A 13,452-nucleotide genomic window follows, 5' to 3' on the forward strand; every position below is an offset into this window, starting at 1 on the left:
CAGTTGATTTGAAATTTTTAGTTCCAGTCCATAGAGTTGGTTGGAACTTCGGAAATATAGAGTAGAAAATTGATGCTTATGGGTTCTATCTATAAAGTTAAATTATGAGAATTTGTTAGATTTTTTTTTGCCCCCCGTTGCATCAAATGATATGTAAAGTGCATTGAAAGAAAGTATGGAAGTTGTAACTTTCTTTCACTTGCTTTTTTTTCAGAGTTCCTCTGGTACTGCATCGTGTAAATATTGTTACTTGGTCTAAAGTGCTCAAGTTGTGCAAACATAAAAGATGAGACTATTAGAGTTACAATCTGCAGCATGGATATATAAAAGACAATATTCATACAATTGATTCCTAACTATTTTTAATTAATGCATTAGACTGATTGGCTTTATCGGCCACAGAGCTAGGCTGATTTATTTACCACTAAAACAAAGGTAGACACTATACAACAACAACAACCACCCGGTATACTCCCACGTGTGGGGTCTGGGGAGGGTAGTGTATACGCAGACCTTCCCCTACCCCGGAAGATAGAGAGGTTGTTTCCGAAAGACCCTCGGTTCAAGGTAGACACTATATAATGTATTATTGTTCTGTTTTTATTCGAATACACAAAACTCGGAGCAACACATTATTAGCCTTTGCTTTTCAGTGATCCATCAGTCAAATGTATTAGCCCTTGTGAGACCTGCTGGAAAGAAGCTTGGAAATAGCCCTAATGGTATTTGGGGTGGTCCTGCAACAACCTCCGACGAGAGAAGCTCCAGCATCACACCACTTGTCTACGTATGACACGAAATCTTCCTCTGCAACACCAGTTGTAGCCTACAACAATAAACGATATTCGTTCATCTTAAGTTTCGAGACAACAGAATAGGATCGCAGCCTATCTATACATGTTGATATATGCTGCTACAGAAATGCGTGTTTCAAAACCTTTACATTCATTCATTACAAGTCCTTAAAAGCCTTTGGCCTCTGAAACAGCTAAAATTTGGGCAGCAAAAATAGAAACTTACCACCCATTCCTTCCTTTCACTGTCATAAGTTTCACCACTGTTAGGATATACAAGTACTGGTTTACTTGTTACCTGCATATATATCGTTTTCCATTGAAGCATTAAAGTCTCAAGAGTTTAAAGTTAATTTATCACATTTTTCTTAAATATCAAATTCATATGGAAGTAACCAAAGGAGTCATATACCTTTCGGATCGATTGGATCAGCCCTTGAATATATCTAGGAGGGGTACAATTGATTCCAATTCCAACAACTTGCTTACACGAATCAGTGATCGAAGCACATTCTACCACGGAATCCCCACTAACCACATTGGTTCCATCTTTAGAACTGAAGGAAAACCAGGCTGGAATATTTATGGCCTCTTCCTCAAGAAGCTCAGCATAAGCCTATATGCAATGAAAATGGAGTTATATCACATAATCACCACTACTGTGTCCAGATATAAGATCGAGTTAAGGATAATAAACAGACTATATTGGATATCATAAAAGATCAAGAAGTTAAATACCTGAGCTTCCATTTTGTTGGGAGTTGTTTCGAATGCAATCAAATCAGCACCTGAATTGGCAAGAACCTGAACTCTCCTTCGATGAAAATCTTTAAGAGTTTTCACCATGATTGCATCACCATAAATTCCACTACAAATGAAAGACGAGTAATCAGTTTCTACTACTAGTAATCAACCATATCTTAACTTAGGTGCTCAAAATATAATATACCTCGATCGTTCGGCTAATAATAAGACGTTAAACATTAACTTACCTATATTCAGAACCATCAGCCAAATAAGCGCCATAGCTTCCCACAGATGCTGCAACCAAGATTGGTTTGTGCTTCAAATTACTTCCATTATTAAAATCATCCCAAGAACCTTTCGCAGCTCTGTCGTTATATATGTTTCGTGCTTCACATGCTATCTCCACGCTTCTCTTAAGTAATGCTTCACCTTCTTCCTTTAATATGCCCTTTGCTTCAAATCCCTGAAGTGTAGCCTGTCTCATGCAAATGGTACTTCAGATTTTTGTTTTAATGCAAGTGATCAAACAACTAATGCGACATAGAGCAATAAAAGAAATAAACATAAGATGGGATTACAACCTGATAAGATGCAGAAATTATAATATTTGCACCAGCTTCCAGGTAATCTAGGTGCACCTGTTACATAAAACAGAAAAATAAGCATAGATTTTTTTTTTTCCCCATTTCTATCAAATACAACACGCGATGGCAATTGGATAAAAATAAGCCAATATTGACAATTTAAGTTTTGTGCGCTGCTAAATCATATATTACGTTAATATGATGAAAGTTTACTCTATTTAATTAGATTGACATCAGCAGATTGAATTCCCTACCTCAACATTTGCTTCCGCAGTTATATATTTTTTACACCATCAAGATTAACTTATCCTACAACAACAGGTATCATACATAGCACGTCTAATATGGTAACGTAAAAAAAAAGGTAATAACCTGGAATAATTGATTAAATTGTGCAGATAGTGTAAAATTCTTTACAATTTCAGATATATAAGTTAAATTCATTAATGTCTAAGGCTTAATGGTAACTTTGCTATTTGGATAACACATCAAAATTTCCGTAATTTCACCTCAGTACTTTCTATGACCTGGGAGTGCTTGGTCTGAAATGGACCTTTTCTTTTGAACGATAAGGAAGCATATATATTAATATAAGCAAAAACTTACACCAAAGTTACATAGTCCCGTAGGACATTACTATTGTTTAAAGTTACTAGACTATTACAAACACTGGTACTTAGTTACTTAGATCATTTTGGTGAGAATAAGACCAATTTTTAGGAAAATAAATTGGCATTTCCCCCTCAGTTTATACAAATTTGCAAATATGGCGACACTTGTAACAAGCAAATGTAAGATTCTTGCATCGTACTGACCCACATGACTGTTTAATATTCTACTCTGCTTTTATTAATTTTTCCATGTGCAGTTGATATATTTAACAGCAAAAAAGAGTACCAAAAATAATTCCTTTACGTTGCTAGATTTAATTCTTAATTGTGGTGACATATTTTGTATGCAAAATATGTGTCAGCATCATCTCTATAAAATAACTGAGAGGTGTCGAAGATAAGATCCACCACGTTTCTATCAAGGAGATAACAAAACAAAAAAAAATCCATTGCAGAATTCCAACGTCTGATGCAATCGAACATCATAAGACACTAATCAATTCTCCACATAGAACAGCTCACATGTGTGTGTATATATATAAAGTAAATAAATGAAAACAGGAAACAGAGAAACAGCTCACATGTACGTTCCACATAAACGAACAAATAATACGTAAATGAAATCTAGAGTCGATGAATAACAGGTGTAGCTCGAATTTACAGGTTAATTTTTCAGCTGGTCATTCAATTTACAATCTTTTTTTAAAAAAAAAACCTTTAGATTAACATTTATCAGCTTAAAATCATTGATCACTTGTGACTAGTTACTCAGAAAATAAAACTGAGCGAAATTTAATATTATAGGCAAATACTATATCCAGCCTAATATATGCTCAAATCACTAGCTAAAGTTGTCAAAATGAATGAATAACAGATCAAAACAAAATTAGGAAGAAGAGAAGAAAGAAAATAATAAGTACTATTTAAGTACAAGCATGTACGTGTCTAGATGATATGAAAAAATTAACATTTACACGGTACTAATATTTATTCTATTGCTACATAGTACTAATTAAAAAGGTCATTAACAAAATCATTAAAGATTAAAAAATAGAATAGCAGAAAATGAAACCTCATGTAACCTACGGTACCATAACCAATTATCAACAACGCAAACAAGTAATATAAGACTGTAGTCCAATAAACATTTCAATTTATCTTAATAGTATTTTTTTTTATAAATCTCAACATGTTTAAAATCACACGATCCGAAAGTATGCTTTCCTTTTTGAATTTCGTTATCAGTTAAACTATGCCATATAAAATAAAATAAGTAACATCTTGTTACTTACAAATCAAAAGTTCTCATAAGCTAGAACAAAAGAATCATCATATCATAGACATACAATTACAAAAATAAATAAGAGTGTTTGTTTTTCTTGGATGGCGTTCTATATATATATATATATATATATATGGAGTAGAAGTAGTGGCGTAATTTTTCGTAAGCGATGTCGCTATTTCTAGCCATAGGCCCGTAACAGTCAAAAAATATTTTGTGGAGCCAAGAACGTTCAAACCCAAGACCTCTCAAATCAAACTTGAAGCTGTTAATCCCTAGACTATTGAACTATTTTGATGCAAGTAGTTCACTTTTAATGATTTTATCTTGTATTTCTGTTTTACTTATTATTTTTATATATATAAATAATAAAAAAAATTCGACGAAGTGGTGTCCCGTGACACCGCTTGGGTCCATGTAAATCCACCCCTAAGGAGAAGAGGTAATTAATTAAAGTACGTACCCTTCTTATAAGATGAGGAGAGCTAATAAGGCATTTGGCACTCCAAAGAGGATCATTTAAGTCAGCACCATGACGTTCCAGCTCCGTCGCAAGACCACCGTCGATGACGGCATAGCCACCGCACTGCCGGAGGAAATCAGCCAAAAGTGGGAACCCTTCAACGGTTTTCAACCCCATATGATTTTTTTTTTTTTTCCTTTTTACCTGTGAAAATTAAATATAGACTAAAAATTGATTTGTGAACTTCTCAGAAGTTGAAAGGCAAGTAAGCTTAATGAGGAGAGTTGCAAGCGGTGAATACAATACATGCGTGTATTTGCCAGATTTATAAGAACCAAGAAGATTGTATATTATTGTTATTATCAATGCCCATATAGTTTGTAAAATATCAAATTCACTACGCAAAGTTTTATTAGTGAAATATTATTACCAACAAGGGACGGTTCAACAAAATTGGTGACCTAAAGCAAAACCTTAAGGAATTTTTACATTTTTATGCCATATAGGAAACTATATTACCCTCAATGTTTAAGGTTTAATATAATTACATTTAGTATACCTAATTATCATTTATATACCATTAGTGATTTTTAAGGGTATTAATTATACTCCTAATTTAATGGTACAGTATAGTCCTTCTAATACCACTCCCCCCACATTTCTCTCTCCAATTCTCACACCTTCACCCACGTTTTCCTCCCACACCCATAATTTCTGTATCAAAATCTCATTATTTCTTCCATAGCCAAGGCATTGTCGGCACTTCTGCAATCTTCTCCCAATGCTTTTGTGCCCGGGGAAGATGAGCACAAGCCTGGTCGATTTAATGGTTATGATTTCGGGTTCCTTCAGTAATATAAGAGGAAAGGAAAAGAGAGCAACAATTCCGTCATTGACAACCATTAAAAAACTTTGAAGCTTTGAATTCAAATTTGGGTTTTCAAGAATCATTATTTGTTTGGAATGGGTGTTGTTATAAATAATTGGGAATATGGTTTGGAGTTTATATCTCAATTTTGAGGGGTTTTGGTGAAGATTAGACTTGGTTTTGGCTGAATTTTAAATTGAAACTCGAAAAAGAAAAAGACATGACATACATTATATTGCAGCAATTGTAGAAAAATTGTAGACTGTTGTTTATTTATTTTTGAACTTTTATATTTTTGTGTTAAAATTTTTAATGGGAGCTTGTTATTCTACTTCGTCTGTTTTGGAGCTAACTTGTGTAGAGGAGAAGATGTTTTTTAAGTTATATATATTGCTATACCTTTAAATTCAAGAAAGTATGGTTGTATTGTATTTAAAGATGCATAAATTTGTAGAATAGGTTGAATGTGAGGAATGAGTCAAATAAGACTCACAATGGCTTATTTTTTACATTTAATCTACAACAAAACTACATATCATTTGAAAAATTAATATGAAAATACAGAATTTCAATGTTTCTACAAATTATCTACAAAATTTCTACAAACTGTTCATAACAGAATTTATCTTTATTTTCATGCATGTTCGTCTGTAACACTAAAATTACTTGATATGTCAACATCTCCCGTTATAGAGGAATACAACTTATCTATAATTTTTTATAACTTTCACACATTATTTCCACCTATTTAAATATAACTACAATAACATAAAATTTGAGCTTTGTGTTTTTGTGTTAAAAATTTTGATGGGAGCTTGTTATTCCACTTCGTCTATTTTGGAGCTAACTTGTGCAGAGGAGAAGATATTTTTTAAGTTATATATATTGCTATAGCTTTAAATTCAAGAAAGTATGGTTGTATTGTATTTAAAGAGGCGTGAATTTGTAGAATAGGTTGAATGTGAGGAATGAGTCAAATAAGACTCACAATGGCTTGTTTTCTACATTTATTCTACGATAAAACTGCATATAATTTGAAAAATTAATATGAAAATACAGAATTTCAATGTTTCTACAAATTATCTACAAACTTTCTACAAACTGTTCATAACAGAATTTATCTTTATTTTCATGCATGTTCGTCTGCAACACTAAAGTTACTTGATATGCCAACATCTCCCGTTATAGAGGAATACAACTTATCTATAATTTTCTACAACTTTCACACATTATTTTCACCCAGTGAAATACAACTACAATAACATAAAACTTACATACAAATTTTATACAATATATTTTTTGTATATTTTGTATCTGATTTATACATAGTAAAAATAATTTTCATACAACTAATTATATATTATACAAATTATCTACAATTTTCGTACATTATTTCTACTAAGTTATATACAACTACAATATAATACCACTTAAATATAATTTTTATACAATGTTGTTCAACTTTCATACAATAGTTAAATGAATAAAAGAAAAATAAATAAACAACAGAATACAATTTTTCTACAATTTTTGCAATATAATGTATGTCATGTCTTCTTCTTCTTCTTCTTCTTTTTCAAGTTTCAATCCGAAATTCAGCCAAAATCAAGTCTAATCTTCACCAAAAAAAATTTGAGATATAAACTCCAAACCATATTCTCAATTATTAACAACAACATCCAATCCAAACAAATAATGATTTTTGAAAACCCAAATTTGAATTCAAAGCTTTTTAATGGCTATCAATGGTGGAATTGCTGCTCTCTTTTCCTTTGCTTTGTATTACTGAAATTTGGACATAATTGCGTTTGATGTAGAAGAATTGTAGAAGATTTAGTCGTTTTTGATTTGTGAAATCAGAAAAAAGTTTGAAACACAATGTATCGAAAAAGCAGAGATGCTAAATTTGAAACGAAACTGACGAAGAAGATTAATGTGTGTGATTTGCGTTGTGGAAGATCTGGAAGAATATGTGATCCCCCAATTTTAGCGCGTCTAAATAAGGAAGCCTACAGCTATAATGATTCTTTATTTAATGCATTGTCTATATTATGTAGAAATACTATTAGCATGAAGGGTAATATGCAAACTATGAACATATTTGGTAATATAGTTTCCTATATGGTATAGGAACGAAAATTTCCCAAACCTTAATAAGAGGCCCATTTTTTTCTTCCTAAATCGTATATATTTTTATTTAAAGTTTATTTTCTTAACTATTTAAGATGAAAAGTTATTTATTAATAACCTTTAAATTTGTTCTCTTTTAATCTCTCTATTGAGATAAATTTTAGATAAGATTTTATTAACTCTAATATTAAAAGTTTCTTTCCGCATATGCAACTATTATAAGAATTATTAATATTTTTCTACAAGCAATATATGCATTTGAAAAAAAAAGTAATTCTTTTTATTTGATTGAATACATATATTAAAATATTGTTGTTTACTTGTACAATTTTTCTTAATACTTTAATTCAAAAAATATGTGCGAACCATCAATATTGTGGGCACCTAATTTTTGACAATATTTAATTCTTGTCACTTCTTTTATGTAAATATTTTTACGGGTTTTAACCTAAATTTTTTAGCTTTGTTACACTTTTTATTATAGTGTAAAAATACAAAATTTTAAAAGTTATTATTTTTATTTTAAATTAATAAAAAATCCGAAAATATTAATTGTTTTTTAAATTTCGGGAGAGATTAAAAAAAATAAGAAAAAGGAAAGTATGGAATCAAAAAAAAAAAGTAAAAGTAGGTGGAATTCTCTTTTTTTTTTAAAGTAAAAGAAAGTGGAAAATTAAAAAAATATAAAAGTAAATTTTTGTGGAAATTTAAAAAAAAGAGTAAAAGAAAGTTGGAACTAAAAAATAAATATAAAGGTATCTGAAAATTAAAAAAAAAGTAAAAGTAAAAGAAAGTAGAATTTTTAAAAGAAAAGCAAAAGAAAGTGGATTATTATTTTTAAGTAAAGTAAAATGAGTGGAAAAAAAAAAGAAAAGTAATTAAAGTTGAAATTTAAAAAATAAAAGTAATTAAAATTGAAATTTTAAAAAATAAAAGTAAGAAAAGGTGGGGATTTATTTTATAAAAAAAACAAAATGTAAGTGGGATTTCTTTTAATTAAAAAATTAAAAAAAAAATCTGAAAAATTTCGAAATTTTTTGCTATAAATAGAAGAGAAAATCTAAGAAGAATAAAGGAGAGAAAAGAGAGGAGAGAATTGAGAGAAACAAATTTTTTCTTCTTCTACGCTACGACAATTTCTACTTGTGTCATTCTTTCTTCTTCTTTCTTTCGAAAATTTCCAGCAATTCAACACCCCAAAACCCACCAAAAATACTTCAAAACATCCCTTTTACATGCCAAAGAGTGGTGTAAACAGTCGAGGTCGAGGATTCCGTTGGAGCTCTGTTCACCAGCTTTGATGATCATCTTCGCTTATGCTTGTTCGGCGTACGTCTGAGTTATTGTACATATTCTTGGAGACTCATTTAATTGAAAATCTTTCATTAAATGGTTTATTCTTCCCTCTATTTTTTTTATCTTATTTTATGTGATTTAATTTATTTATCTTTAAACTTTATAAATAATAATATAAATCAATCCTTAAATGTTATATGCTTAATCATGTTTATGAAAATATAGTATTTAAACTTGCTAAAAGTTTAAAAGATTTGGACACTAATAAGTTTAGGTTTCAATTGTTGGGATGTAGGGTGTTGGTATATGATAGTTTATTTATTCAAATATCTAAAATCATACACTTTTTTCACAAACAATTCCATAACTCTTGGCCTTACAATAATCTTAAATTAGTTTAGGAAAATAATTCAAGTGTGCTAGTTTATTTAGGTGCGCTTTAAATAATTAAATATCATGGCTATGTGTATGGTCTTAGTGGTATAATTGTGATATGTAACAAAATAAGTATTAGTACGCGTACTTATTTCAAGATAACTTTTTCTTAATTTTAATCAAGCAATAAGAGCAGACATAGGTAAAAGATGAGATCCAATAAAACACAAGTTATCCAAAAAAATATAAGCCAAATGTAGTAAATAAAGCAACCGTGCTAGGACCACGGGACTCGGTGAATGCCTTACACCTTCTCCCCAGTCAACAGAATTCCATACCCGAACTTTATTTTGCAGACCAATAATAATAGAGTCAAACCTTCCTTTGAATAGGGATTCAAATAAAAGGTAACTTGGAATACCGGCAAAAATCAATTCCAAGTGGCGACTCTGTAAATAAAATAATCCCTACTCAAATTTGTCACTTTAATTGGAAAAGTTCTTTAACCCACAATCAATAACACACATTATCTTTTGGAGGGGTAAAAAAGGGGTGTGACAGCTCTGGCGACTCTGCTGGGGACTATTAATAAGAATTCGAGCTTTGTATATTGATTTTTGTTTGGCTTTTATCATGTTTTGGATATTATTGTGTTTGGGATCATAATGTGCTATTTGTCGCTTATTTACCGCTTTAATATTTATTTGAACTATGATATAAATTGTATCCTCTCTCGCACCCCTCTGAGTCTTCTGATAGGTAGTTATGTTGTGTTTGCCTACCAGCATCACAAAATTTCTATCTTGAGATAAAGCCAGTTAGCCTACCAGTTTTTGGTGAAGGATTTAATCACACATGTTTAGGTGGGAGAGCCGTTAGCTAGCCACTATTGTTCTACTATTGGTGATGCTTGACGCTCCTCGGCTCGAGTTGTCCACTCGGGTAAGCCAGGTCTAGATACCATCTCCTTTATGATTTGAAAACTTAGAAGAACAAAGCAATGAAAATCCCTAGTAGGCTACATTTTATTTGCATCATGTGCATTGGACTTAGCGGGACTCGGCACAGAGGTCGGGCCCGTCTAGACATGTACCAATTTTTCCGGACCAACATGTTCATCTTTATGTGCTATATGTAACATTATTTGGTAGGCTTCACTCAAATGTTGACCGGCTTTAGGATAGATTGATTGAACAGAGGAGAGAGAAAAAGAAAATTTCCCCCAAGTTTTCATAAAGTACCCATTTTTTTATAAAATTTTGAAGGGGTTTTAAAATTATAATTTTTAAAATAGTTTTTTTAGTTATTTTAACCGAACTACGTGGGTCTGATTCTCACCGGATGTGAGATACGTAGACAAATCTCATCGGTTCCTGCCCCCAATTTTCCCAAAAAAAAAGAAGAAGAAAAATCCAAACATATTCTCCTTTTCCTTAATTCTTTCTTAGAAATCTTTCCTTAAAAAATGAAAAAAAAATCCAAAAAAAAAATAATAACTTCATTAAATTAATAAAAAAAACTTCTTTCAAAAATTCCAAAAAAAGGATTGAATTCCAAAAAAAAAAAAAATCTTCCACAATTGAAAGGAAAATTTTCAAAATTCAAAAATATTTTATTTTCTTCTTTAGAAGTCTTTCTTTCAAAAATTTCAAAATAAAAACAAAATCAAAAAAAAAACTTTAAAAAAAATTTAGAAGTCTTTCTTTCAAGAATTCAATAAAAAAATTAAATAAAAAAAAAATCTTTCTTTTAAAGCCTTTCTTTCTACAAAAAAAAAATCAAAATATTTTCCTTGTTAGGAGCTTTCTTTGGAGTTATTTGTATGAGTAAAAAAAACGAGAGTTAATTTGTTTACTTTATTTCTGATTTTCCCGAACTACGCAAGATCTGATTCATGTGGCATCATAATATGTAGTCAATCCCCAACGAATTCGATCATAGCCATAGAATTAATTGAGTGTAAAAATAAACTGAAAAAAAGAGAGAAAGAAAATTGAGAAAAAAAAGTGAAAAAAGAAAAGAAAAAAGAGAGTTACATAAAATAAAAGAGTGAAAAAAAGAGAGTGTCAAAATAGAAGAGCGACATAAACAAAACAAAAATCAAGAGTGATTAAAGAGAAGCAAAAATGAAGAAAAGAGGTGCAGATTGAAAAAAAAAGGGATAATTAAGGCCGGGATGAAACATGCAACTCGTTCAAACACATAGTAGAAACGTTTAATACTGTTTAGATGCATTGCATCCCAATATGCGATTTTCTATTTGTTAAGCATCTCAAAACTAACAAGGTTGTTGGGTGTGCAAATTAGAGCAAGGTTTTGGTGGTTAGTTTTGTTGGTAGTCTAGCCTCCCCTCCTTCACAAGATCCAAAGGCACAGATGGCGTCCGCAAGCAATCTACCAATCATCGGTCCTGAGGATAGCCCGACATCGACTATTCTGCAGCTAGAATCAGCAGCTGCTGAAGAGAATAAGATGTTGCGTCTCCGCATATTGGAAATGTGGGACGCCTAGTCTAATGGTAGGGAACCGCCAAGTGCAATCCCTGGGTTTCCTGAGTTGATCTCCAAGTCAAGTGAGGTTACCAACGCCCCTGTGCCCAACCCCGCTCATCCCATGCGGGCACCCTCCAATGTCGTTCAATGATCCTGGCATGCCTTCCGTGGTTCGCCCCCAAGCGCCAATTTCCTAGGCACCTCCAATATTGTTCTCTACAGCACCAGTCTGCACCGGAGCACAACCAACTTTGCCACGACCGTATATTGAGCCTTCAATGTTCACCTTTCAGGATCCACGGCTTCAATCAGAAATAACATATGTGACCCCATACTCTTTCACTCAACCTACGCAATATGATCTCTCGATGGAGCAAGAAAAAGCTGTTAAAAATCCCGAGCAAGAGGAAATGGCTCGGAAGATGAAGAGCGTGGAACAAAGCCTGAAAAACATGCAAGGTCTGAATGTTCAAAAGAGTGTCTCATACTCTGACCTTTGTATGTTTCCCCATGTCCACTTACCAGTTGGCTTCAAGATGCCAAAATTTGTAAAGTACGACGGGCACGGAGACCCGGTCGCTCACTTGAAACGATATTGTAACCAGTTGAGAGACGCTGGTGGAAAAGAGGAGCTGCTAATGGCCTATTTTGGGGAAAACCTCACCGGATTCGCTTCTGAATGGGATATGGATCAGGGAATTACTCATTAGCACGTGTGGGATGATATGGCCCGAGATTTTGTCTGCCAGTTCCAGTATAATGTGGACATCGCTCCCGACAAAAACTCTTTGTCCAATTTGAAAAAGAAAACCGCGAAAAGCTTCCGCGAATATGCTGTCAAATGGAGTGAGAAAGCTGCTAGGGTAAATCCTCCAATGGATGAAATTGAAATGATCACGATCTTTCTACAGGTCCAAGAGGCGGACTACTTCCAGAACATGATGTTCGCTATGGGTAAGCCATTCGTTGAGGCTATCAAAATTGGGGAGATGGTAGAAAGTGGGCTAAAACGGGTGGAATTTTGAGTCATGCTGCTTTTAAAGCTACATCACCAAATGTTCAGAATGGTTCAGAGGTTTTGATGAACAAAAATGGGGTTGAAGAGGGAACCATGATGGTTTCAAGCTCGAAGGGGGCCCGCAGGTCATTCAGCCAATCATATGTGCCTCCTATGGTCCCACCATACTATTATCCCTTTCAAGATGCTGCTTATGCCGTGGCACCGCCTCCCTATGCGGTAATGAACACGCAACCCTACCCGCGGCTACAACATTATCCGCAAAACCGAGTTCCACTTCCCAGAAATGCCCATCCTTACCAAGCTCCATATAATCCTCAACCAAATGATCCCCAATACAATCTTCGCCCAAGCGAGCCTTTCAGTCAGTTTCACCCCTATTGGTGAATCGTATTCAAGCTTGTTTCAAAAGCTAATCAGGATAGATCTATTGCAGCCAGTGGCCCCGAACCGGCTGAACCCCGAGTTCCCCTCGCACCGAGCTGATGCTAGATGTGAATACCACTCTGGAGCAGTGGGACACAGTACAGAGGACTATTGGACCCTCAAAAGGGCAGTTGAAGATTTGATTGAAGCTGAAAGAATTATTTTTCAGGATGAAGAAGCTCTTGATATGATGAACAATTTGTTGCTTGCACACAACAGTGGGCCAATAGTCGGAATGATTTGTGAAGATGAGGAATCTGATCTGGCAGTGAAAGTCGTTGCAGCCATTGCCGAGACAAAAGAAAAGCCAAAAACGGTCGCTAAGCCTGAAAGTTCCCCATCAGACGGGAGTCTCGGTAGCCAGTC

General features: G+C 33.2%; 1 protein-coding gene across 1 annotated transcript; it reads right to left on the reverse strand.

Annotated features, from left to right (window-relative positions):
- Positions 1-295: 295 nt before the first annotated feature.
- On the reverse strand, positions 296-4,780 carry LOC104249776 (homocysteine S-methyltransferase 2-like). The gene is made up of 7 exons (XM_009806257.2): positions 4,482-4,780; positions 2,123-2,179; positions 1,787-2,016; positions 1,533-1,662; positions 1,207-1,410; positions 1,021-1,092; positions 296-826 (listed from the first exon to the last, which is right to left on the reverse strand). The coding sequence occupies exons 1-7, from the start codon at positions 4,656-4,658 to the stop codon at positions 674-676; spliced, it is 1,023 nt and encodes a 340-aa protein (XP_009804559.1). The 5' UTR covers positions 4,659-4,780; the 3' UTR covers positions 296-673.
- Positions 4,781-13,452: the final 8,672 nt, after the last annotated feature.

Source organism: Nicotiana sylvestris, chromosome 1 (assembly GCF_000393655.2).
Source record: "Nicotiana sylvestris chromosome 1, ASM39365v2, whole genome shotgun sequence".
NCBI lineage: Eukaryota > Viridiplantae > Streptophyta > Magnoliopsida > Solanales > Solanaceae > Nicotiana > Nicotiana sylvestris.